The sequence below is a fragment of the Ciona robusta genome, chromosome 3 (assembly GCF_009617815.1).
Source record: "Ciona robusta chromosome 3, ASM961781v2".
NCBI lineage: Eukaryota > Metazoa > Chordata > Ascidiacea > Phlebobranchia > Cionidae > Ciona > Ciona robusta.
Window position 1 is genome coordinate 7631041 of NC_143237.1, and position 27715 is coordinate 7658755.

General features: G+C 35.5%; 4 protein-coding genes across 4 annotated transcripts; 3 read left to right on the forward strand and 1 right to left on the reverse strand.

The window, feature by feature from the left end:
- The first annotated feature begins 1450 nt into the window (after nt 1–1450).
- Nucleotides 1451–6867, forward strand: LOC149738779 (mitochondrial ribonuclease P catalytic subunit-like). Its single transcript, XM_089874057.1, has 11 exons — nt 1451–1951; nt 2058–2198; nt 2781–2957; nt 3297–3485; nt 3742–3855; nt 4273–4452; nt 4648–4792; nt 5124–5297; nt 5513–5655; nt 6201–6393; nt 6525–6867. The coding sequence occupies exons 1-11, from the start codon at nt 1587–1589 to the stop codon at nt 6651–6653; spliced, it is 1950 nt and encodes a 649-aa protein (XP_089730183.1). The 5' UTR covers nt 1451–1586; the 3' UTR covers nt 6654–6867.
- On the reverse strand, nt 6843–12830 carry LOC149738780 (monocarboxylate transporter 12-like). The gene is made up of 8 exons (XM_089874079.1): nt 11508–12830; nt 10945–11088; nt 10337–10512; nt 9901–10029; nt 9660–9840; nt 8998–9125; nt 8215–8443; nt 6843–7624 (listed from the first exon to the last, which is right to left on the reverse strand). Exons 1-8 carry the CDS (start codon nt 11749–11751, stop codon nt 7488–7490), a joined length of 1368 nt encoding a protein of 455 aa, XP_089730205.1. The 5' UTR covers nt 11752–12830; the 3' UTR covers nt 6843–7487.
- A 900-nt stretch (nt 12831–13730) lies between these two features.
- Nucleotides 13731–19429, forward strand: LOC149738781 (uncharacterized). Its single transcript, XM_089874060.1, has 11 exons — nt 13731–13909; nt 14120–14285; nt 14451–14506; nt 14913–15230; nt 15548–15759; nt 16801–16864; nt 17131–17246; nt 17783–18042; nt 18379–18564; nt 18795–18928; nt 19216–19429. Exons 1-11 carry the CDS (start codon nt 13792–13794, stop codon nt 19317–19319), a joined length of 1734 nt encoding a protein of 577 aa, XP_089730186.1. The 5' UTR covers nt 13731–13791; the 3' UTR covers nt 19320–19429.
- A 4674-nt stretch (nt 19430–24103) lies between these two features.
- Nucleotides 24104–26448, forward strand: LOC149738782 (uncharacterized). The gene is made up of 4 exons (XM_089874099.1): nt 24104–24383; nt 24605–24809; nt 25494–25618; nt 25917–26448. Exons 1-4 carry the CDS (start codon nt 24153–24155, stop codon nt 26100–26102), a joined length of 747 nt encoding a protein of 248 aa, XP_089730225.1. The 5' UTR covers nt 24104–24152; the 3' UTR covers nt 26103–26448.
- The last annotated feature ends 1267 nt before the right edge of the window (nt 26449–27715 follow it).

Sequence of the window (27715 nt, forward strand, 5' to 3'; positions counted from 1 at the left end):
TCCGTCACTGTACTCATATTGGGACGCGTGTCATCGGTTGAAACACAATCGCCGTGACTCTATCATGCCATGATTCGTCTCATCACACAAGTTAAACGACAACATCATGAACGCCGCACTTTTTGTATCACCCTCAATTTCCCGTCATAGTCATAGGTTATCGCACGTCGGTACACACGCGCGACGTCGCAATGCGGTTACATTGCGCGTGCATTTTATGACGTTTTCATAGGCCCATTGGGCGCTTTCGTCGGCGCACGGAATGTAACTTATAGGAGTTATATAATTAGATAATGGACTGGGGGAAAATGAGACATCTTTAGCACAGTATAACCAAATGTCTCGGATTAAGTTTGAAATAATTACCAACGGTCTATGGGAGATGGATAGGGGAAGACGGAACTCGGATAGGACCTGCCTGTTGATCGCTACACCCCAATAACCTGTTGTGCAATTTAGTGCAAATCGATAAAAACACTTCTCGTGGGTTTCAATATATATAGTAGAATGGGAGAAGATAGGACACCGTTTTACTCTATTTTCTCGTTCCATTTGATAGTACACAAACAACATTCACATAATTATTAAACCGCACCTTTACGACTCACATATAGACCGTTGTTTAATTGTTTAAAATACGATCAGAATTTTTGAATATGTGCTAAAGGTGTCCCATCTTCCCCACCATACTATGATGATTATAACAACATACTTTACATTCTGACGTCACCATTTAAAGATTTTATCATATATCCCAGAAGAATTTATTAGTAGCCTGTATAAGAATGCAAATACTTGTTTTCTATCGGTTATTATAGTGGGCCCCTAACTCGTCTTCCCCTCCCCGCGGCTGCAAGGTTCGTGGGATTCATTCAGGATACGTCAGCATTGACTCGCAGAAAAAAAATTGTAAAAAACTTATATCTGCTAGTGTTACAAGTTTGTGATACACCCTGTATGTATACCTTTTTGTATTGGTGCACCCCATGCGTTTTTTGGTTTACCCTAGAACCAGAGTCCGTATATAAATGTTTACATACGAACTCTGCCTAGCACCGTACACACCGATTGAAGAGCGCTGTCCTATAACACCAGTGTGACAATTTGGTGTATACCTTAAGACTAAAGGCAAAAACGTAATGCCACTTTCTTTTAATGATTTCAATAGAAAGAGCAAAGGTAGAAGAGGTTTAATTCTCAGTTGTCCCCAATTTTAAAATGTCATATCTGTGGCCTTCTCGCACGCGGTAAAATTAGAAAAAAAGTACAGCAAATAGAGTAGACGAATGGTGGCACAAAACACATGAGTATGTATGTACTACTATATCGTTGGTTTACTTATGTACCAATATTTAGAAACTTAAGCGCACTTCGTTTAGTGGAAAGTGTTATAATAGATTGGCAGTAAGAGGTTATTACTTAATACTTTAGTAATAGTAGTTACGTTCGGGGTTTGACGGATTGACGGCAAGCAGAAAACGTAAGAGGAGGATTCTTCACTAACATAATTAAAATTGTATCACCGACTCATTTTGCAGAAAAGTGCCTTCAGATTTTCCTGTAATACTAGTTAATGGCTTTGCAGCATGTTTGGCATATGCCACAAGTTCCTTAGAAGTCCAGGACGTTTTTCCAAGACTTTGGTAAATTTACGAAAGGGGTCTCAACATCCTATATCAAGAAAGAGCTGGTATTATATCGAAGAAAACAACATGTCGCAACAAGTCCTAAAAGCTAACCTCGTACTAGCAAGTGATAATAAGAAACATGAGGACCCGGAACTTTCTTATCTTCGCAAGGAAGTTGGAGGTTATGCCGTAACAAGTAGTAGACCACCAAAGAGTTTAGTTTCAGACAAAGATTTTACTCGAAACCCATATATACGAAAATCTGCTGTGCTAAGTAAGTCTAATTCAAACGTGGAACCAAAAGCTGTGGTCATTCACAACAGGTAAATAACATAAGTCAGTTTTGTTATTTAATACTTATCCGCAGAATGATACCAATGCCTGAACTAAAATGTTGTATTACTTTTACTAATGTTTTTACTGCTTCAGGTATTTGTCAAAAGGCGAATGGCGACAAATATTTCTTGATTACAACGCAACCGGATACTACAATGAAAACTTTCTCTCAGTTGTGATAACTCAGTTTGTTTTGCAAATCAATCCAGTAGTTGGTTTAAAGGGGAGTGCAAGGTACATTATTGTATACAAACACAATTATTTATATAACTTTATAAAATAAAGTAGGCAATTATGGATTTACTGCTTTTTAACATTTTTTTGATTTGTTATCAGGAATGGCATTCTTGGCTATTAAACTAGTCGCCGCCTATATTTGATTTTGTTTTTAGTTGTTTGATTAAAGTTTTAATTTGTAGGTTTTGACCGACTAACTTTTGTACTAAGTAATGCGCAGAAACTTAGTCGCCGGATTGAACATGAAAAACATTGACTAAATTTTAGTTGTCTGTAGTTACCGTGACCGACTAGTTTAGTAAGTAGGGGAGAATACCATCCCAGACTTGTAAGTTATGTTTTAGGTAAGGTTTATGTTTTATTTCCGGAGTTCATCTGTTGTTTTCTTATTGGCGTAATGTTGTGGGTACATGAGCCTGAGGTGACGTCACTTCAATTTTTAAAGCAGGGTTACTTCAATTTTTTGTTTGACAACAATGACGTACGGTGCATTTTAATTATGTAACTCCAGATTTGCTAAAAATTCTGTAACTCCTATATGTTTAAATTTGAAAATGTGATGCCAATGTGTCTTCCCAGATCTACTGCGAAGCTGTGGGAAAGTAAAGACTGGCACCGTTCACCACTCTTGCAATCTTTAATTGATTACATTATAAGAGAAGAAGATGGATATTCTGTTCCTGAAACTGCCCTTACAGTTTACAGCAAGGCTTGTCTAGATAGATTAGACCCACAACGTGTTGTTGATATTTTTAGGTAAGCGAATTTGGTCCCAAAATTTAACAAGGTTTAAGATTTCTTTACTGAGCTCCTAGAAGACCCAAATTGAATGTAAGTAATTTGCTTAGAGACTCACAAGCCCGCAGTGGTAGCAGCCATAAACCCTAAACTTGGTCTAAATAAACAAGCAGAGCTCAAGTATATTGTATGTGCCACAATAATCAATGAGGTTTCCTATGTTTAAAGTGTAACTGCATTTTAACAATGTAACCCAAGATTGAAACATTGTGCCCATTAGGTAATTAATATGGTAGAAACCTTTGGATAGGTAACTGATCTGACTGCTTTGCCACAGCCCATAATATCTTTTTACAGAAAAGTGAAGCACCGCACAGAGGTCCACAATGTGCACTACCTTCAGTTGGTTGTTTCTGCATTTCATCCTCACATTGGTCCAGATTATGAGGATTGCAAAAAATGGATATTTCCTTACATGAAATCGTTTCACAAACTTTCCCCAACCGATTTGCAACTAGTTTCAGCATTAGCTATTGCAGCGTTCAGGTAAACGCTCATTTTGTTTTAGTTTACCAAAAAACTGGTTGTTTTGCCCTAGCATTGATCTTAAACTAAAATGTTTTTTTTTATATTTTTTATTAGATTTTATTGTATTTTAACTATCGTAATAGTATAGTAGGGTGGGGGGAAATGGGACACCTTTTTCAATCTATTTTCTGGTCAAATTTGATCGTTTTTTGTGACGATGCAAAACGGCACAGTAGAACAACCACTGCACTGTATTAAAAAAAATTGATTACAGACACAATGACTTAGAGGTTGCGCTTCCTTTATTAAGTCACAATACCAAGAAATCATTCAAAGATTTGCCTGTTTTGAACGATCCCATATTACAGCCTTTCCTACAATGCATGAGGTAAACCTTCAATTACAACTATTTAAAAATCTGTTTTTTAAACGAGATTTTGGAAAATAATAGAGAAAAAACTTTTTACCAAAATCTTGTAGATGTATAAACTTTGAATGTTTGTTAGCTAATGTTTCTGTTTGTTTAATTTTTTTGTTCATGCCATAACCATACATTAAAACAAGTTCACTGAACTAGTATTGTATATTCTTAATCTAATGTTTTAGCTTTAACAAATGGTCACTTACCCAATTTTATTTTTCTGTCGATTCCCTTCTCTTAGTTCTTTAAATATTTCTATGTTCCCATCGTTTTCGAAAAGAAAAGTGAGAAATTATGTTGTGTACCTTTTGTTATATATATATATATATATATATATTAAATTTGCTGTAGTGGCTTTACCAAATTACCACTTACCCCATACAGCTACTGTGATGACCCAACAACATGGTCAGAGAGAAGGAAAGTGGTTGAAAGTTACTTGAATGACCGGTGCAAAAGAAATCATTGTTTTACAGCGGACCACATAGGGCATGTGGCGGATTGGTTTCAACGAATTAAATCAGAGAATTGGACACCGCACTGGTTGACACATAATGACGTCATGTATGTTTTAATCTATTGTTTTAATTTTATTGAAATTGTTTGTTTTTTTTCAAAGAAATTTAACTTTGTAAGAACCATGTAGGAGACAAGTTTATTTGTCTGCTTTTTTTTAGTAATTTTTTTAGATTTAAAAGAATAATTTAAAAGTTTCAAAATTCTAAATCCTAAGGCCGAATAATACTGTTTATGTTAAAGGTGCAAACAAGGGTTTTGTCCGATAACTGGCAAAGAGTTGATCACTACCAATCTCCAGGAACATGAAAGTGATTATTTGAAGGAAATTATTGCGCAAGTATTAATGGAGTTGGTGCATGGGAAAAGCAATCCTTATGCATTGAAGGTGAGAGAGAACATGTTTTTTTTGTTGCAAAACCTTAACCCTTTATTTATAAATTCTAAGTAATTTTTCTAAAAACCTAAACCGTCTCTAAAAAAATTAAAAAAGGGCTCTAAAAAAAGTTTTTTTACAAAAGTAATTTTCAACTTTTTAACGTTTTAAGACGTTGCAAACTGTTCAAAAACTGGAAATGAGAAATTCAGTGTTGTCTGTTCTTAAACATAATGCAAGAAAACTATTAATAAAACAACAGTTAATTGTAAATCACCATCAAACTATTAGTAAAATAAATATTAACTGTAAGAAACATTACATTTTGCTTTGTTTATTGCAGAAACTAAGAAATATGAAAGAGGAAGATTCTGAAAAAGGAATATTAAAAATGTCGTTTATCACTGTGAGGTTTCTTGAGTTTATAATGGAGCATGGACCGTTTGATGCTGTTATTGATGGTTTAAATGTAGTGTTGGGGACCAATGCAACTAGCAACACTCCAGGCTTAAAATTGGTGAGTATCAAATGTTGGTAAAAACCTTTTTAAATGTAGACTTTGTATGTCCCCCCACCCTACTATATTACTATAAAACTGTCCCGTCTCTCCCCACTCTACTATATTGTGTTTTTTAAGGTTTGGTATAAGTTCAACATTAGAATTTTTATTTATTATATTTTATTAGAGAAATATTAGTGTTTTTGTAAAAAAAATATATGATTTTTTTTCAGCTATATAATGGAATTAAATTCATGAAAAGAAAAAGGAAAAACATGAAAATATTTCTTCCTCTTCCATATTCAATGCAGCCACACATTGAACAACATGTAAATGATTTGAACAATGTCGCCAGTATTATGTATTTTAAAAGCAGGTAAGTACCTATAATGTAACATTAACAGTTTAGTGAGTTTTGTGCCAGAATTTAAATAATTACATGAAGTCTGTTTGCTTTATATATTAACATTTTCAGTAGCGATAGATGGCAGATGCCTGTTGTGTATTGTACTATGTAACATGCTCCATGTTTATTGTGTGTTCGTGCATGGTTCACATCCAATATAACTGCAACTCTGTCTTAATACTCAAAACGCATGTTTTGTTAGTCTCACCCCTGTTATATATTACTTAACATTGTTTTACATATAGTAGAGTGGGGAAGACGAGACACCTTTAGCACATAATGTCCAAATATCCTGTTCGTTTTTTAAACTAATAAATAACTGTCCTATTTTCCCCCACCCCTACATATACCATTTTAGGACAGAAATTGAAAGAAAAGTCTTTCTTCTTTCAAACTAAACCAATTGTGTTAGTTTTTACCAACTATAAGTGGACTTTTTGTAAGCACCCGTTTTAGAATATATATAGTATAACTCATCCCTAAAGAGTTAAAATATTTTTTTGCTTTTTTTACAGAAAAATTATGGATGATTCCCTTCTTTTATATGCTGCCATGGTTGGCAATGATGACTGTTTATTAATCAGCATGGACAAGTTTCGTGACTTTGCTTTTTACGTTAAGTCTTCACTTGGTGATGAGGCTGCAAGTCTATTCTTTAAGTTTCAAAGAAACCGACAAACTTATATCTCACCTTATGGGAAAGTTGCAGTAAGATTTCTCTACTGTTCTAATGTTTTTAAGTATATTTAAATGTAATTATTATAATTAAAAATAATATGTTTGCCCTTTTTTTGTACTTAAATAAACATTTTTTTGGTAAATTATATCTGTATTTCTAGAAACCACTTGGCACCGCTCAAACTGTTGTAAAGGGAGAGTCGTCTTGGAATTTCGGATATTACCAAAATGTTGCAGAATATAGTAAAGCCAAGTATCCAACCCGTTGGCTCTGCATGCGGAAAACCTGATACATGGAATAGAATTTATCTAAAATTAAATGAAGATATGTACTTCAAGCGGGGGGCTGATCAACGTGGTAATTACTCTTGAAGTGGAAAACACAGCACTTAAAATATCCTACGCTGGTTAAAATATGTTTCATCCACTGAATTTCTGTACTGTTGCTCAAAAATGGCAAATCCTGTTTTTTTAGCTGATAAATTGGATTCAACATTCAGAAAATTTATTTGTTAAATGATAGAGTATGTGATGTGAGGATTTGGTAAAGTTATTATCTGTTGTAGCACGATTTAGAAAGGTCAGTTTCACGTTATCAACCGTCGATCATAACCTTACAATGACTGTATTAATCAGACTTTTGATCGTACGCTATCTTACACTCGCATTACAAACAGGGCAGACAAACTGACAGTTTTGCACAAATCACCATTGGGTATGTTAAACATTTTATCAAGCTGTAACTTTATTGCAGAACGGTAAGTTTTAAACAAAATTTCTATAGCTTTTATTTACACAATTGCATTGAACTTTCTAATATCATGCGTTTGAACACTGGTAAAATTTAAGGGCCATGAAACCAACAAATAACCGTCACAGGTTATTAGAAGGCAGAATAGCTTGGTACGATGCAGTGTAAGCTGTTACGATTTATGTTTTAAAAACCTGAAGATGCTGTAGAGTAAATAGAAACGTACAATTTCGTGATGTTTGCAGGGCAAGTGCAGACTCACAGTTGGATCACAGTGTTTTAATTGACACTATATGTAGCTGAACTAAGCCAGCGGTACCCAAGTACAGGAGACAAAGGATATAGACTACGTTCCGGTTACAAATGATATGTTTTATGCATTCGTAACCTTTTTTGAACTATTGGAAATACGCTGGTTAAGGCAAAATAATAAGAAGGCAGCCAAAACGTACGAACCACAACCAAAGTAAAATGCAACGGAAGGATCTTTCGTTGAGTCGATAATTCCACCTGTGAACACGATTGATTAAAAATCTCCGTCTATATATATAGTAGGGTGGGGGGAGATGGGACACGTATTTATACTATTTTCTTGCCCAATTAGTAAACAAGTACATTCAAAGAATTATAACGCCATATTCTCACGACTTCCATAGACTGTAGTTAATTGTTAAAAACACAATCAGGATATTTAGATATTATGTACTAAAAGTGTCCCATCTTCCCCCACCCTACTATAATTCCGAACTACTAGCCTACTCTTCGATAAGATAACCACCGTTAGTACCGGGGATACAGTTAAAAAATTTATACAAATATTCTTAAGTGTTTACTACCAAATAGGCCGGTAAAGGACAAATAAAACACGTACCATCCCACCCCAACCCATTATAATAGGGTGAAGAAAAATAGAACAACTTTTCATTCCATTTTCTAGTCCCCTTAGGTAGTAATCAAAGAACACCCAAAGAATTATAAACCGTATCTTGGCGCCTCCCATGGTCCGTTGTTAAGTGTTTAAAACACGTTTAGGATATTTCAATATTATAAAGGTGACCCTTCTTCCCCCACCCTTATATCCATCAACACTGGATAATTACCAATTAAAAGCAAAAACCCGGAGCTTGACCCGAAAGCTACAACATTGGTATAACCAAACACTGCAGCAAAGGCCTCGGTGCCGAAAACTTCAATACAGACGCATGAATAAAATCCATCTATTCCTCCAACCATCAGGCCAAATGTAGCACAAATGCAGAGAAGAGACGGAAATCCTCTTACGCTAGGGAGAATCGCAAGGAGCACAGACGCAACCAGAAAGTGACAGCACTAAAAAGTTGGATATTAGGTTTGGGGAAAATCAAAGAACAGAAACTTAAGTCTATGTGGCAGAAAATTAGATCTATAAAAAATTAACTCTATAAATTCACCTCGCTAGCTCTTTTTATCATAGTAAGGTGGTGGGAGATGGAATACCTTATCATTCCGTTTTATTCGTTTAAAACACGTTCAAGATATCTGAATATTCTGTGCTAAAGTTGTCCCATCGTCCCCCACCCTACTATATATTTCTATCCTACATCTGGAAAATACTCAACCAGCTCTTTTAGCCTATAAGCCTAAAACTTTGAAATCGGGAAAAATGTACAGGCTTTAGTTGCAACAGTATATTTATTAGGCCTGATTAAAAAGAATGACTTTGTAATTTAAAAAAAAATATGTAGTCTCGTCGATTGGAAAGAAAGTTCGCGCGCAGTTCGATTTTAATTATTATTTAATTAAACCTTAACAAATTAAAAACTATAAACCCTTAAAAAAGAAACCTCAATAAATGCGTTAAATATACGAGCACATATACCAAATCACTCCACAATAATACTTACGACAACGGGTTTCTGCCATCTTTTCGGTATTCTATTAAAGAAAATTCCCCAAATAAATTTTGCAATCATTTCACCCACTGCTTCTGCCGAGGGTAGGAAAGACGCTTGTGTTTTGTTTAAAGAGAATTCTATAGAAAATATAAGTTGATTAGCACGAAATAGTTTTTTTTATAATGATTCTATTATTTGGAGACGGTAATCACAGTATGATGATATATACAACTGTGGGAGGAAATGGGACACTTTTATAGCACATATTATCCAAATATCCTGATCTTGTTTTAAACAATTGACAACGGTCTATGGAAGTCGTAAAGATACGATTTTATAATCTTTTTAAATGTTCTTTCTATACTACCAGATGGGACCAGAAAATAGAACGAAAAGGTGTCCCATCTTTCCCACTCTGCTATATAATAATACTATAAGGATTTGACTTAAACCCCGGAAACAAGCACAAATGCCAATCGCGTAATATCGGATCACCACTTTTGTTGAGTTGAATTGTTTCCTTCTTGGACAAATATACACCAAGACCACAGCTGTAGCTTTGGGTGATATATATATTTATATTTAAAAGTTTTATACTACATTTCTATAAAAGAAATTCTTTCTCTAATAATATCGCGAAAATCAGTCGTTATATAACAAGTTTAACTTACTTGTCACTGCGCATGGAATTAGAAAAGAAAATACCGCGGACAACGCTATGATTTGGCACGCATACACAAACACTGCAAGATAAAATTCGGGTCGGCAGAATAAATTCAACCCAAACGAATGCCTCACACTTTGAAACATGCGACTTGCTCTTCGTACATTGGCCGTGCCATTACGTTTTATCTGAAACCACAATGTATATTTATAGTGTATTAAATTAAGTTATTGCAATGAAACACATACCCCTGTGGATTCAATTTCGTCTGTTGTTCCAGCTCTAAAAGCATTAATTTCTTCAGCTTTTGGTTTCTTATCTAAAGGCCACATCGCCGCCCCTGAAGCAATGGTATGCAAGTAGAACCCGGATATAACCTGTTTAAATGTGTTTAAACATATGTTATAGTTTCATTGTCATTTGGAGGGGGGGGGGGTTGTTTTGTTACCAACAATCCATGAGTAATTTTTAAACGCGGAAGTAATTGTGTAAATTGAGTTCGCCGCCCTTTTCACACACCCATGACTGCGAACTTATCCACAATAGTTTGTATATATATGGCTATCTCGGACCCGGGAGTCGTCATGCCGTGCGACCAAGCTAAATGCCGATAATGTTCAATATTGGTATTATACCTCTTGTAATGCAAGGCGTACAATTCTATAAACAGAACTCCCCGCTTACCATTAGCGCACCGTTCACCGTGTAATTTTCAACTAATGCCTGGTAAAGTGGACATGATAGGAAAGAACCGGCAGCAAACCCAAGACAAATGAGTTGATTCGCCAGGTTCAGTTGGCTTTTAAACCGCTGGTTTACAGCAGTAAATGCGATCACGACTTGGATCCCAAAGCACACTCCTGAAAGTAACGCGTGCATAATGTTACTACACTTTTATCTAGGTTATAATAAAAGCGTGGCATCTGCTGTTAGCTTTAACCACTCGATACGTGTCATACATATGGTGTATAAAACAGTACATTCGTATTAACGACTGCCATTGCCCCGCCACGCAAGGATGGATAAGTAACATTCATGCATGCAAACAGTTTTATATACGGTTTAAATTAAATGCAATATGTGTAATATCTAATGCATAGCCCCGATGTCATAACAAGGTAGTTCGATAACGTTTGGTTTTGCTTGAAATCATAAATAAAAACGACAGCACTATCTGCACTATAAGTACACGGACGTACTCAAGTGCTTGTAACATATGGTGAAGTATGGGATGGAGTGTTAAACCAACTATCGCATTCGCAACTAATAATAGTACGGTTTTACATGTTTACCTGGTATAAGGCCATTGCACAAAACAATCTTCCAAAACGGACCGGGTAGAGACCCAATGAAGCATGAGACTGATGCTATGATACCTAAGGTCATCATACACGCTCTGCAACCCGCCCATTTGATTAAAGGCGCGGCAAGTATGCCTGAGAGAATGTTGGTATTATGTTTCGCTGCCACGGGATTTCCAAGGTTAAGTCATATAATAGAAATTGAACTAGCTTTTCAGTCAATGACGTTTAAAATGTTCAAATTGTATAGGTGCGGTGTCACATCGCACACTTACAGAAACGATTACTAATTAACCAGCTGACTTCAGTTCACCAGCATGCTTGTGTTTATATGTAGCAAAAGTTGAGTGTAAGACGATTCTTGTATGCAAGGATTACATTATTGGAAATTTAACATTATAAAATTTGCAATATAACAGCAATTGGATTACTCATTGACACTTTGTTTTTTTGCAACAATAACTTCATACATTAAGTTCGCTGTATTATATTACAGCTAGCCAAGTTTCGTTGCTGCATCATAAAGGTAGAATCATTCTGGTAAAACCACAAACCTGAGCAGCCATAAGCGATGTAGAAAGTGCTCATAAGTTGGGACACTTCTGCGTATTCAATGTTGTACTTATGCATAAGACTCAGATAGAACACGGAGTAGCATCTTTCCGTTCCAGTTCTAATAGCTATGAAAACCAGACTTGCCAACACCACTACCCAACGCCAGCCACTTTCTTTTGCTATCTTAGGTTTGTTCTGCTGTATCATTGTGTCTGAATACTGATCATTTTCGTTGGCATTCATTGTTAAGTTTAATTTCCTCTACTAAATATAGTACCGGTCTATGGAAGTCGTGGAAATGCGGTTTTAGAGTTCTTTGAATATTCTTTGTTTACTTTATACCAACTGATACAAGAAACATAAAAAAGTGACCCATCTACCCTATATACACAACCTATACTATATACACTACGGACCTCAGAATAGGCCAATCTGCAAAGCGCTTACAAATGAACAAGTTTTAATATAGAAACATTAGCTATCTTTGAGATTACAGCGTTTCCCTATTACAAGCATATTTTCTTAATCGTTTATACTTTGCCGCTGCACAGCTCTATTGGTGTTTGGCAACAATACCCAGCGTCTAAAACCTTGGTTCTTTGTAAAGTGTGAATCGGCCTGCTGGTTTCTATTGATTTTGTTAGGCTTACTGCGGTAAGATATGCCGATATTAGTTCTTATTCTATATACATCCTGTTGTATGGAACGAAACCATATGCTTTTAAATCTAAGCAAGACAAAATCTATACCTACTACGTTTCAGACTTTCATGCAAGACTTTGCGCAAACGTAAATATAACATGTGAAGCTGTTTCCTCTGTGGTGACACTTCGTTATTCGGGTAACAGACCACAATCAACCTACATGACGTTAGTTTCCGATCTAGATGATAGCTAAGTGGCACGTTTCATTTTGCGGACAAAGAAAAACATTGAAGAAGTACCTTAGAGATCTACATACTGTTTATTTGAATATGAGCTGTATATAGCCTATATACTACAGAGCGCCTAGTTTTATTGATCTTTACGCAATACGAATTTAACTTTAGCAGTGAAAAAACAACTTCGCTCTGTATAGTTAAAACTATTTAATATGGCAGCTTATGTACCGTATAGGTTAAATTGCGCCGCGTCTGGCCGCAATACCTTCTTGCGCTACACCGCAGTGACGGAAGGTTGCAAATAAAAGACCACAACGTTGTTATTTTAGCTAACCGTGATGCCATAGGTCGTGTAATGCTCTGCAGAATATTACGCTTTAGGCTAGGCTGTATAAACTGTATCGCTAAGTAGAGCGTTTGAATAAAACCTTCACTGTTGTTTCTAAACTTCACGTCGTTCTGCTTTTCATTTAAACGCTGTGAAATATTTATGCGGGTATACGATGTTTTACGCCAATATTCCGGTAGAGTTTTGCTGTGGGACAGACTAAACATTAGTAAAACAATATTTTAAACATTTGAACAATCATGTTTTAAACCACATGGGCCAATTTATTTGGAGAATTCTATTAATAGTTCACATTGAACTGTCTCAATGGCCCAATTGTGTATTTATTAGAGCGAAAGCCCTCTATATGTACACATATTTTAATCTTCGCACACAGGGTGGGCTACAACAGCCGTAAATTGTGACCTTATGAGCTACAAAACGCTAAAACTGATCTCTTGTTTTGTTGGTGGCTACTTTATGCTTACATTTCTCATCCTGTTAATTGCTTAAGTTAACACCGCGATCAGAAGTAGCAATTGGACGATCTGCCATGACACCTTTTCCGTTTCACACGTCTGGCCTTTGTCGTTTCACACGTCCATTGAACGAACTGCCATGACACCTTTTCCATTTCACACAAGTGCATGTACCATATATATAGCATGCATTCGATAAACTCGCGCATCGAATGCAAAACCATTAAACATTAATCAAAATAAGTTGTCACTCATTTAAAACCAGGAGAGCATATGTCTGTGAAATATCTCGTTAGCGTTTTATTCGGTGCGAATGATATGACCAATGTTAATATATGTTCATATATTAATATATGTTCATATATTAATATATTATTTTGTATATTTATTAACACTGGGTATGACTTTCCCTACATGACGTACAAAAGCGTTTATTTTAATATCTATAGAAATCCGATATGCAACAAAGTTCTCTGTACTGGTGCTTCCCCGTTGTCTGTTTACAAATTTTCCAAACAACAAATCTTTCCGTCTTTTGTGAAAGCGCTAGACTAGAGTTACTAATACTTTTTTTTTAGATTAAAAAGTGTTTCGAAATGGTCGTTAATTGTCGATTTTGTTGCTTGCAAGATTCTACAACACAAACAACAAATCCTGTGCTTGTGGATGCCCTACAACAAGTTATAAAGTCTCTTTTAGCTAAAGAAGAACATGGTAAATATTTAATGGGTTGCTACTTAGGAATACTTCAGCTATGAGCTAGATCAGGGATTCCATAATCAAAATTTTTAATTTTTTTTTCACATTTTTAATTTAAATTGTCCTTTTGCTGTCTATAGTGTTTTAACTCTTACATCTCTGTATATATTTTCACAGAAGTAATTTATTTTAAGTGTTAAAGTCTTTAATCAATTTTTTTTTCAGATGTAAAAACGTTTTATGCTCAAAATGAAGAGATAGAGAAGCTGCAGAAAGAGGTGAAAGAGTTGAAGTTTGAGCTTCAATCTCTTCAAAATGTTAAAGCTTCCCTCGCTACTGTTTTGTCTGAGGAGAAGCAAAGATGTGATGAATATAAGAAGAAATTACAAACGTAACACTATTTTTAAGAAATATATATTATTTTTATTATTAATATTGTGACATACTCTAGGACAACTGGATAATGATATAACATGAGAGATAATATGGCATTAAACTAGCCTAGCGGATTTTAGTAATTAATATTTCTGTTAAATCTGTTGTTCCATATATTTAGAGCACAAGAAGCTTTGGTGAAGCTACACAGTTGTAACAAAAAGATGAGTAAAAATGGTAGGAACCTGTGAAGATGTTTTGTCTATTTTTGAGTTTGTTTAGCCTGGTGTAAATTAGATGTTGAATATATTATAAATGAGAAGCCCATCACTGAAAGAAGTTTAGTCAAAACTTTGTTGGTTAAAATCTTAAAGTGCATACCAACAGAAGTGACAATTTTAATATGCTGTTTAGACACACAGTTTTTCAGAAGCTGTTTTTTGTTTAAAACTTTAGTGATAAATTTACATCACATTTGAGCATTTCTATTAATACACAAATTTTGACTTTTCGTTGGTATGTCGCTTACACTAATTATGAAACACTTTAAAGTTGGTCCGCCTTACATTTGTTTACATTAGGTTTGGCATGCATTTATCATATTGATTCCTAATTAGAGTTATTAATAAAAGTTTTTATGCAGCTGCTGAATCTCTTCTGTTTCCTCGTCCCGCTACTCAAAGCAGAGAAGAACCGTATGTGATACTAGCACCAGATACTTGTCAAGTTGAAGTCAGCAGTGGAGAAAATAATGCTACTGAAATAAGATCTGAACCTAAATCAAGGAACCACGTTTTCACTAAGCCCCTTGCAAAGCGAAAATGCATGGAAAAACAAAAATCTCCCCATTCATTTTTTAAGAAGCCGAGAAATAAGTGTGAAGACGCTCAAGGTCACGCTACATCTTCAAGAAATGATTCAGATCATGACCCTGATGAAACATGGGCACCAGATCAATCAGGTATGTGTAGCTTGGTAAAAGGTTCAACCCAAGTATATGTATTTGGGTGGAAGAAGATGGGACATCTTTTCATTCTGTTTTCTAGTCCCATGTAATACAAACAAAGAACATTCAAAGAATTATAAAACTGTTCAAAACACAATTAGGATATTTAAATATAATGTGCTAAAGGTGTCCCGTCTATCCCCACCCTGCTATATATAAAAGTAAAAGGGTATGATGTATGTTAGTATGTTACTGTTACACTTTTTTAGGATTTTACTTACAAATATGATAACACAAATTCTTGTTTAAACTTTAAAAAAATTACTTTTTAGATGAAGAGTTATGCATCCCTGCCTCACCAATACTGAGTGGATATTCTGGTAGCGTGAAAAATTCTTTTTTTGCAAAGAAATTTAAAAAGGATACCACCCACGATGGTAAGGGTGGGGATCATACATCAGATAGTCCGAGCCTTTTAAAAAATGTGAATACTGGGGGTGCTAATTATAAAGGAAGTCTGAGGAACAGGACAACATTAAAAGAGGTGAATATAACTTACAGGTGGGGTAAGATGGGACATATTATCCCATTTGGTAGTAAGCAAAGAATATTTACATAATTATATATTCCGATCTTCACAATTCTAAAAGAGTATTTTTTAATGTTAAAAACTTGATAAGGCAACACGGGATTTCTTTATCTTTCCGGACAAGGAACAATATACGTTTCATTATTGATTTGAGTGTCATTATAGCTTAGTAGTGTGTATAATGTATGGGTAGGGGAAGTAATTAAATTTGATTTTGCTTCCATGGTGACAGTGTAGGCACCGACTACACAGTGTAGGCGCAGAGTTTTGAAAACTAGTGCGTAGGGGAAGCTTAGTGCTGAATATCATAAATTATGATATCATAATACATGCGCGTCATAATACTACCTATAACTATATTAGGGCCGTTGTAATACAGTCATACTGACATTAATTTAATTCAGTTTTAAACAGCGATTGACCTGATTTTACGGGCTCACATGTTGAAAGTGACATAAATAGGACAATTGCGAACACAAAACAACTATATAATAGATTCTACACATGCTGTCAATGTATGACCAAATATACCACGAGCTGAAGTGCTGAACGCATGCCTAAATTTCGTTAATTTTGATATTTTTCAGATTGTTTGTTTTTATGACAACAATTAATATGACTAGTAAAATAACATATATTTTGTTAACTCGTATATGAGGGCCGCCTCCGTGCTGGTAGTTCGTACATAGACGCTGCCTACGCGTATTTGGCGCTTAGTGTTTTGTCACTACTAGTCTACTACTATATATAATTTCAATAATAACCCGGCAACGAAGGTATGCAAAGTTACTGTGTATACAGCTTTAGCACACGTTATCCTATGTTTCCTGATCATCTGTTAAAGTTAAACCATTAACAACGCTCTTATAGAGTTGCTCTGAGGATATGGTTATATAATTCTATAAATACTTACTACCAAATGGGACGCTAAAAGTAAATAAAAATGGGCCATCTTACCCCAACCTACCATACGGATACTTTGTTATATTAATACAGGGTACTCCAAGTGAATCAAGTTCAAGAACCAGTTTTCAATTACACTTAAGTGATAATGAAAGTGGTGAGTGATATATTTGTTTGAATAAATGCCCAAACTGTTCAGTGTTCATACTCAGTATTTATGTTGCCATTTTTCCTATTCTTTTCTCTGATTTAGACACAAAACTATGACATTTGCAGTTTTTAGTGAAAACTTTTTTTCAAAAAAGTCTTGGCAATATATAAATATACTTGCTCAAAATTGTTCCAGATAAGATTTCCACTGAAGCATATTTATTTTTGGGGTCCAACTTCTGAGAAAACTCTGTGTTTTTTGTGATTTTTTAGATTCTTCGCATGAGTACAATGGTTTGGAAGATGAAAATGATGAAAACTTTGGATCTTCCTATCAACTCAGACCCAGGTCCTCGTTATCTCCAATAAATGTGGATAGTTCTTCTGATGTATGTTTTATGTTTTACATTTTTATATATTCTATCAGTCTCATTTCTGTTTAATAATAGATTTCTGTGATTTAAAATGTGATTAACATAAAAGTGGGAAAATGTAATTAAGATGTTCTGAACCTTATGTTATGTTAAGAAACTGTATACAACTAGTACTTTGGATATTGTCCATGACCTATGTGGTTTGGGAACAATATTTTAAATGGTTACTGAATAAAGACCAATCTGATCTTATCAATTTAAACTTTAATATATATATATAGTAGGATGGGGGAAGATGGGACACCTTCGTCACATAATATCCAAATATCCTGATCGTGTTTTAAACAGTTAACAATGGTCTATGGGAGTCTTGAGCATATAGTTTTATAATTCTTTGAAAGTTCCTTGTTTACTACTATATTGGACGAGAAAATAGAGTTAAAAGGTGTCCCAACTTCCCCCACACTACTATATGACTAGAGAACACTGTGGTCTGTAACTACTGTATTTATCAGTGAAATTATTTTTAAATAACTTGAATACTTTACCAGGAGGAAAGCAGAGATTTAAAAGAAGCCAACGACAGTTTGGATGAATTGTTCGAAAAAACTGACATTGCAGTTCCCAATATTTCCGACTTGGATTGTACAAGGTTGGAGGTTAATGTTGAGAGATTGGAGGTTGATGGTTTTGATGATCAACAACAACAACAACAACCAGAAAATTTTAATGATTTTTTAAATGATGAAGATGATTTTAAACCAAAGAAAAAAATGGCAAAGAAAACTTCACAAAGTAAAATATGTAATGAGTAAGTGCATCATACCAATATTGAATAGTAGTTGCTATAAAAAAAAACATACATACAATAGTTATACATGCACTTTTACCACTTATTTGTTCGCTGTCACAGCAATGCATTGGGGTTAAATCACTTGCATTATAGACAAAGGATACCAGGTTCAATGCCTAATGGATGCTGCTATTCATGTGGGGTATGGACCTTTTAATTACTAATGGGTTGTCCAAATTACAAGTAAGAAAGACAAACTTGACTCTCAAAGTTACATAGGTAGCTCAGGAGCGAGCACAAAGTGTATGAAAAATAACCCATGGTCATATTATACCAAACTTCTTTGATTTTTAGCGTGGATGAGACTATGATCCCAGAAGATTGCACTACTGATCATGATGAAAACTTTGGCGACAGTTTTGACCTTGCTCCAAAGAAAAATGACAAACCAAGTTTTAAATATCAAAGTGTGGTCCGTAAACGGGATGAAAGAAATAAACTTGATGCTCAAACCTGTGCACAGTGTGAGGAATACTTCAGGTAAGCATATTTTATCATTTTGGCTTTTTACCTTTTTTATTTGTCGCTGCAATTACGGTAGCGAAGATTGAAATCCTTCAGTTTTTTTTAACACAGCGCTTCTCAGCCCCTAGGTCGCAGGCCAAAAGTAGGCTGTTCTTTGTCTCAATCCTCAAATGATTTTTAATTTTTACAAAGCTCCTGTAAGATCGTTTAAGCTTTACCATTGATATTATTTTTTCATCATATAGTGACTTATCTCCTCGTAAACGTGCGGAGAAAATACGTAACGTGTGTCGTCATCGTCACGTGTTTGCGCCACCTAAGAGCCCAGAACACTTTTGGGAAATTGGAATTCCTGATACATTGGAATGTAAAAGACGGGGTAAGAACGCATAGTCAAGTATTGAATTCTGTGGGTTGGCTGGCCGCATAAAATAACATAAGAACTTTTAAAGGTTTTATACCATATCGCTTGTTTTCTGTTGAATTACGTTGGTGAATATTGAACCAATGCAAAAAAACACACTAAAATACGGGATAACCATAGCACGACGTTAAAACATGCTTTAGAATAAAACTGTTCATTTATTTACGCGCTAATAAAAGGTCGCTACACTTAAGAAACCAAAGACAACTAAACGCAGCTATTAACGTTTCGAGTGGTTGTAGGTTACATTAGAGATGAGGAAGATTTTTCAGAAGAAGAGCTCTCTCGGCTGAGAGAGAGAAGAAGAAGGTATAGAAGAAGGCGGAGTGATGACGTCGAAAAATAAAGATTCGCGAGAAATTCACAAGAATAATTTTTCACAAACATAATTTTTGTAAATGTTATATTTTAACGTGTCTGAATTACGCAATTATTAAAGTTCTGTTTTTGAGAAGATCTGTTTTAATTGCTGTTCTTTTGAAGTTTGCAGCATAATATTCGACTGTATCGTCTGACTTTATGTTGCAGTTGCAGAATTGTATTGGAAAACTGGTTAAATTTAGAAGTAGTTAACGTGCTACTATTCTAATGTAAATATTTGTCGCATTCAAACTGTCCCGTTCAAACAGTTCATTCAAACCAGGTATTCCCACATTTTTGATATGCTTGTTTCCTTTGCTAGCTTTGGTTCTGTGGGTAAGTAATACTTGCGGTATTCGGTTTGGCGAGTCTTGACTTCCGATCGTCGTTCCAGCTTCGGTTGTTTGAGCGAGAACAAGGAGCTTGCGTCTGACCACGACTATTGCTGTTCGCTGTAAATGGCAATTGTTGGTTTGGGAACATGACGTCATGGAAACATACTTTATTCTCGTTTTGTGCCGCGCGCAGTTCTCTGGTGCTTAACCGATTGGAAATTTAGGATAATAGAGTGAAAGAAGGAAGGTTTTATCCATAACCTAGCGTTTTCTGCAGAAGTAGTAAAGTATTTATGGTGTGGCGAATAACAAAGAGCAAGTATGCTGCCGACGTATAATAGAATACGCCAGAACTATTCGATGTTTGAGTTCACTTCGCTGCTGGGCACTGGGTATGCCAATAGAGCGTGAAGCGACAGCGATTTAGTTTGGATAAACTGCTTGTTCACCATTTGCAACTTATTCTTTGTCATCGCTGACAGCAATTTGGACGTGCACGAGATTTAGAAGTGGACAAGAGTCGAAAATTGTTTACATTTTTAGAACTGTAGTTGACATTATCAGATACAGAGTACTTTTAACATTTACAAGGCGGGAACTACAGTGTTAAAAGGTGGTCGTTGAGGCGTTACCTACGGCTATATAAACCACCATGTTTAAAGCCACTAAAGTATTTCAGGCGCTAACTCTACATAGCTTACGTACGTTGGTTGTGAGACTTTACCCTGTTTTGTAAATGCGTTTTCCCAACGAACCAATTTCCATGACTTTAATATATTAAGGTATAGGTAACTTGCACGAGAACTTGCTAATAGGTGATTAATGGTGGTATATACACACATGGTAGCCAAATAGGATTCGCCCAGGGCAATTTTTTAACACTAATGAATAGCTTACGGTTTAATTCCATTGTCGACTAAAGCGGTTGTAAAGTGTATTATCGCCTATAATACTCTATATATTGTGATGATAGTGCCGTCGAAAGATTGCCGGTAGCTAAAATATTTGCTTTTGAAAGAGCTCTGTTTACATTCAGCAGCGTTCGTGGCTTAGTAGCAAGGGACCGTGGAACCGACGATTTCGTTCAAAGGATCGCAGCCGGTAAAACAATATTTTTGTAGACTGGGGTTAGAAATTACCATTTAGTTTGTTTTGGGAGAACTGTTGCTGTCGTAATGGCTTTAGTTTGAAAAGAAACGTTCAGTAAATTTTCCCAAGTTCGCATTATAGCAAAAAAAAATAATGTCTATTACTGATTTGCATCCTGAAATTATAAAGGTAAACAGTAATGTATATATATAAATAATGAAATGTGGGTGAACCAGGTCGGACAGCGGCATGTTCGTGCACCAATGAGCTCTCACGCGATGATATATTTGTATTTCACTCATCTGTTTACAAAAACTTTCTCTTGTCTCTCATTGACTCTCTTTCAAAGAAAGACAGTTGATATTGTTTAAACATGAACCACATGATGTGGCAAAGGTTAGCGTTGATACAATTTAGGAAAGCTTTGTTTTTACATTGTTTTGTGTTGGGTAAGGTTGCGTGCCTAAGATTATGTAAGACGAGAAAAGTAATTTGAACTCAAATCGGACGTCTCGTGCACTCTGCCCTATATATTACCGGCGAGTATCTTCTTAGGTAAAATTCGTATACCACCAGCTTAAATTCAGATCGATATTTCAGGTATGTCTTTGTTTTACACCTAGCATTATAAAACACTACAGTTTTTGCCGTTGAGATTTGTACTTCACTGCGCAAAGATTGCCACAGCACCAAAATCAATATTAAGCTTCCGGCCGTTGTAGGCAGTGCAAACAAAACTTGCAGATATAGATTATGTCAAGTAAAGTCTGTTAAGTTCAGTGTAAAGAGGCAAGCAGTTAAAAGATATAATACTGTAGGGTAAGATGGGTACCGATAACACCCAAATCCGAAATTTTCTAATCGTTTTTTTTATACAACTAACAACGCTCATTGGAGCCGTGAAGATATGGTTATATAGTTCTGTATTTTTTGTTCACTGCCAAATCAGGCACTAAAGAACAAGATGGGCCATCTTACCCCAGCCTATTATTTACAGCTTTTCCCGAACTTCACATTCAGAAACTGTTTATTACGTCGCAGACATGCTGGAAGCGTGTCAAATTTGCATCCCCGGTTTCAACAAAACTGTCTCCTTCAAATAAACCGCAGGAGACAAAGAAACACGTTCTAGATTTCCGGTTAAGTTTATGACATCACAGTAAGCTGCCGGATTGTTAGTGTTGTGTGACATTTATTAACTTCGTGATCGAGTGACCAGGCGTTTTATCGAGTTTTAAACGCCTTTTTTTGTAAATATGCAGAACTAGAGGCGTTTATATGAAAAAGAAGTGGCAAAATGCGGTATATGTAATTGGCTCGTGGTAGGTGCTATATAGTAGAGTGGGGGAAGATTGGGACTCCTTTAACATATAATATTCAAATAGCCTGATCGTGTTTTAAACAATTGACAACAGTCTGTGGAAGTCGTGAGGATACGGTTTTATAATTCATTGAATGTTCTTTGTTTACTACCAAATAAAAAGAGAAAACTAAACGAAAAGGTGTCCCATCTTCCCCAATCCTACTATATATTTAGATTTTAAAGGTCGAATCGTGGGAGTAACTTTTTTAGTTTGTCCTTTACACACAGTAGTAATTGTGTTATTCAGTCTAGCGCTATTCTGAGTAAGTTGCTATTATTTATTAGTTCGTTAAAATTTATCAGAGATGTTTTAATTCAGCGCACCTGGTATAATAGCAGTGTGGAATAATTGCTTCTATGAGACAAAGTAACAATCGATTTAACCATCGCTTATGCATGTGTTTGACATGGTATATGTAATCATTTGTAATGGTTACAATTATAGTTAATGTACATCATTAGTTAGGATGCAGTGTGGCAGGAACATTAATCTACTTCGTGTATGCTTACTTGGGTAGCAGTTGCATAAACAGATTTTCATCTTAGTTTTATATTATGGACTTTATTTTGCTTGTGGCATTATACAATGTAATGTGATATGTTTAACAAACCGTAAATACCTACAAGTATGTAGAGTTCGATCAATGTCGCTTTATTAGATATAATAGGGTGGAGTGGGGTAAGATGGGACGCCTTTTGATTCCATTATCTCGTCTTATTTAGTGGTAAGCAAAGAACAGTCAAAGAATAGTAAAACCGTATCCTCACTACTCCCATAGACCGTTGTTAATTGTTTAAAACACGATCACAACATTTGGATATTATGTGCTAAAGGTGTCCCATCTTTCCCCACCCTACTATATCAAAAACGCAATTAAGGACTTTAGCATGTGGGGTATAGGAGCTTAAAAGGCAATTATGGAGACATACATGTTAGCTAGGACCTTACATAACCATCTGAGACATAACAATAAACCGAACACGGCGACGCCATTAATATTTTATTAATCTGTACCTTCATACGCTGTATGAAGATAGGCAAGTATTATCACATGTTAGTGCCACCTTTAATTTAGAAAATACAGGCTTTATCTGTAACCAAAATTGCTGCTTTAGCGTGTAATGAATACGCCTGTTTTTGCGCGTTCTACTTTAATTACGCTGTAAGTTCAAACACCCAAGCTCCCTTTTATGAGGCGGAAGCAATTTTCTAAATTTAGTTTAAAAATGCATTTAACAACCGCCACGAACAACGTATTAAAATACGAAGTTTGACGCAACTGTATCCATCACATGCGCGTTACGTAAGTGATTCGTATTTAGAATATAATTTCCCACGTTTCGGCGTCTCGCTGCGTTGTGCGTAAGTTTATGAGATGCGTCATTTTGATGAACCAAATGCGTGGACGTCGTTTGCACATTGTAATGAGTCGGTCACATCATGAGCAATCAGTTTCCTCTCGTGATTTCCTTTTGTAGAAAACATAAATATCTGCCCCATTTTTTTTATTTTCGGTCAGACAAATTTAATACAAATACAAGGGATTAACATAGCTTATAAAATGGTCTTTACCTAACGGCCGACACAACAGTGGTTCGTTAGTATAGTACGCGCATCGGTTCCAGTTTCTGCAGTGTTATAAATCCGGGATTTGCACAGTACAGCATATTTATATTAACTCAAGCTCAGTTATGCAAAACGTATGACAGTTAATTTTTATCCACTTTGCCAGAAAAATCTAAATAGTTGACCATTGTTCGCAGAATCCATATTGTCAAGTATCGATATTGTCGTTATTTGAATAGGAATAGTGAACGTGCTATATCTCTATTATGGAATCGAACGAAGGTTAAAGTGTATCACGTTTGTGTTGCTTTAGCGTTCATTCAATATTTGTTGCTTTTTTAGAAAGCCCTTTCAATTTTGGCAAAGTTTATAAATACGTGTTTGCTTACATAACGAAACTCCCTCTAAAAGCGGCGCGTTAACTGGCGCCTTATTCCGTTTCAGATTTAGTACTTGCTGGTAAACATGACTGACTGCAGTCAAAAAGTAGCGCTAGTTTTAGGTGGCTGTGGTAACGTTGGTTCAGGAATTGTGGGCGGTTTGTTAAGAAAGGGATATGGAAGGGTTGCGGTTATTTCACGGGACCCACAACGACTGAACACACTACGCAACAACATTGGTGCCGCAGCAGAAAGAGTTGTTTTTGTGCTTGGTGATGTTGGAAATGAAGCAGGAGCAGAATCTGCTCGTAATGAGGTTGGAAATTGGAATACATAGAAATATGTTTTAAATCGATTGTATTCGGTTTAATCTTCTGTACATTTTCTGTAATTTCTAGCAGCTTTGCAATTATAAATGATAACATGGCTAAAAAAACATATGTATATTTACCATATAGGAGTTATTAATACACCAAGACACGTAGAAGATTGTTGCTCGCTTCTTTTCTCGTTTATAGTCACAATTATTAATTCCAGGTTGTAGCGCAATGTGGCGGTCGAATCGATGACATTATTGCGGCAATCGGCTTTCCTTGGTGGCAGAAAGGGCCCGTGATGTTTCAGAGCAAGCTGGAGCTTGAGTCGACTCTGAACTCTCTCGTTGTTGCACCCTTTGTAGCTTACAAAACTTTTATACATCTTGTAAAAGATAATCCGAACGGAACGTTTACTTTCGTTACGGGTGAGTACATGGGTGAGATTTTTTGGTTTGTTATCCATTTTCTTTAATATGTTCTTTATAATTAATTTATTCGACATTATAAATGTAGTCGCATGACTGGTAATTAGACAATGTGTTAAACAAAGGGTTTATAAATTGTTGTTGTTTGCAAAACGTTTCATTGCATTGGGATATTTCCAACACATGAAACACAAACGTGAGCTGGCGAATTTTAGTTTCGGGATTTAATTAATTACGTTTTCTTTGCTTAAATTGCAAGTAAATTAGCAACACAAATGGAAAAAAAATTACATTTTTTTGTACCAAATATTTATATGGACCAAAAGCAAATTTGCAAGCAGTTTTGTTTAAAGTTATTAACTGTTAAATACATTCAATATTTCGCCTACGTTTGTTATATCGCGCCATAAACCTCCATAACTATGCAGTGCACCTGTATTGTGAATAGAGGTTTGTGTTTATCTTGTGAAACCACGACAAAAAGGAATTTTAAGCGGCGAGTGTTCCAGTGGTTTCCTTTTATCAAAGAATTTTCGATCTGCTTGGTTGGCAAGCCGGCCTTTTTTGTATTTAAAGCTGTTGACTGATCTTGCCTATACCATAAGCTTAAAACGTGATGTACAGAATTAACCGCACAGGATCCATTAACTGAATTCTTGACATAAAACTTTTATTTTTTACCAGGCGGGGGTGCGGATATGTATTTGGTCCCCGGAACCGGGTTTATGGCCGTAGGTGGCGCAGCATCTCAAGGTTTAGCTCGAGTGTCGTTGAAGGAACATGCCAACGACCCAGTTTGTGTAACGGAGGTTCGTTGCATTTCAATTCAGCAATTCAGCCAGAATACGAGTGTTGATACTGAATAGAATTTTTGTTCAAACTAATAGGAAGTAGTTAACGATTTTTGTTACAAAAGTTACGATGCGCAGATTTCATAATGTATATAGTGTGCTGCAAGTTAGTTTAAAACTTGACGTTAAACCAGCACGTGTGAGCCGAGTACGTGCATTTTCTCCTGTGTTTAAAATAACAACGAGTTTTATAACTTGGCACTTCCACAATTAATAAACGTTGGAAATTGTTTTGATTTTTTGTTCCGTTATTTAGATTTCTTTTATGCTCGGAGTAACTCCCGTTCCCGAGAAGATGCCCCCCGCTTTCGAATGGATCTTTAATCAAGATGCTGGGGATGCGATTTCATCTGTTATAGTAGCAAGATCAGGACGTGGAAAGACCAGGACCATCACATCACTGGCTGAATTGAAAGTTCTCGCAGAAACGGGCACACTATAAACGCCCCAGCTAAAGTAACTTGAATGAACTTTTCATTGGTTTAATACTCTGTACAAGGTCGAAGACAACTCTAACCTGAAGGAAATAACAAAGAGCAATGACGTACAATGCGATTTTTATTGAATAACGGTCCCTGTTTTATTGCATGAAATTATAAAAATGAACAGCCTATTAGATATATTTTCTGTTCCTCAAAACAACCAACGTCTAGGTTGTGATATTTAACTTGTCGGTGCCTTATTTTTATTTTCTCCATTTTCATATTTTAACAAACTAAATTACGAATCCTACTTTTGTGGAAAAATTATTTTAAAAGCTAATGGAATAAACTACAAATGACATTTTTCGTAACTAGTATGTATAGTCCGCCGCCGTGGTTTATGTGAGTAGAGTGCCATACCTTGATTAAAGCATAGTCGGTTCGATTCGTGTTCCTGGACATGGTATTCAACGAAATTCCTCCAACGCAGTGGTCACTAAATGTTTTTTCAATTAACCACTTACTAAAAAAATCAATAACCTACAAGCAACCCAGAAGTCAATAACCTACAAGCAACCCAGAGATTAAAACCATGGTTTTATTCTCTTTGATGCAACGAACACAAGGTGTCGGATAAAATAATACCTTCCGGTGTTAACCGACGTTGGTTTTAACTGCTGTTGTTTTCCCGCCATGAGGATAAATAAGCTTTATTCATTTAATTCTATATTAAAAGTCGTCAGTAGTTAAAAAAACAACATTTGCCGAATATATTTCGTCTGTATAGTTGCTGGCTTTTTAATCGCACAGTCTTGGATGTTAACGACAGATTTACTTAGTTTAGTTATCGAAAACCGTGTAGTGTATGTCCAAACTTTAATACAAATATCAAAATATTATGGCGAAATCACCAAAAAAGGCTACTTGAAATCACAGAGTATAGTCCTTGGTATTCCTTAAAAAATCTAAGTTCTATTTTATGCAAAACTCAATTTTGTATACAAAGTCTAATTAAAACACATTATATAGACTCTATAGCGTGATGAATTGTTTAAAATCAATCTGTGCCATGATTGGAATTGGGAAATAACTATTTTAAAAGTAATTTCTTGACACGAGTTTAATTTGTCCCCTTTCAAAATATTTTTTCATAAATATCCAATATATTTATTCAAGGAAAAGTTGATTCACTGTTGGGCACGAAGTTTTTATAACTAAAAAACTTAAAAGATTAGGTTATATATATATTAAATACGTATTACTTAGACATGCCTGTTTGCTGCAAAACGCTGATTACCTCATCTTTTTGACAAAGTACGTCATTTCTGTGTGTATTGTTGATAGCGTTTGGTTTTACTAAAATACACAAGTTTAGTTAGCGTGTAGTTGTATTGTAAAGATTTGCGATAGAATTTAAATACTATTCAGTGTTTCCCTAAATAATTTAATTAGATCGAAGCATTTAAACCCAATAAAGTTAGTTGTTACATCTGTTATGTATAATTTAGTAAATATATAACGCATTTATTTTTTTACTTTGTGTGGAGTGTGGTTTCCTGGTCGACCTGGTGATTGTTTGTTCGGCCTTGTGGCCAGTGTTAATACATTTCAGCTGTCTATTGTAGTGTGTAAT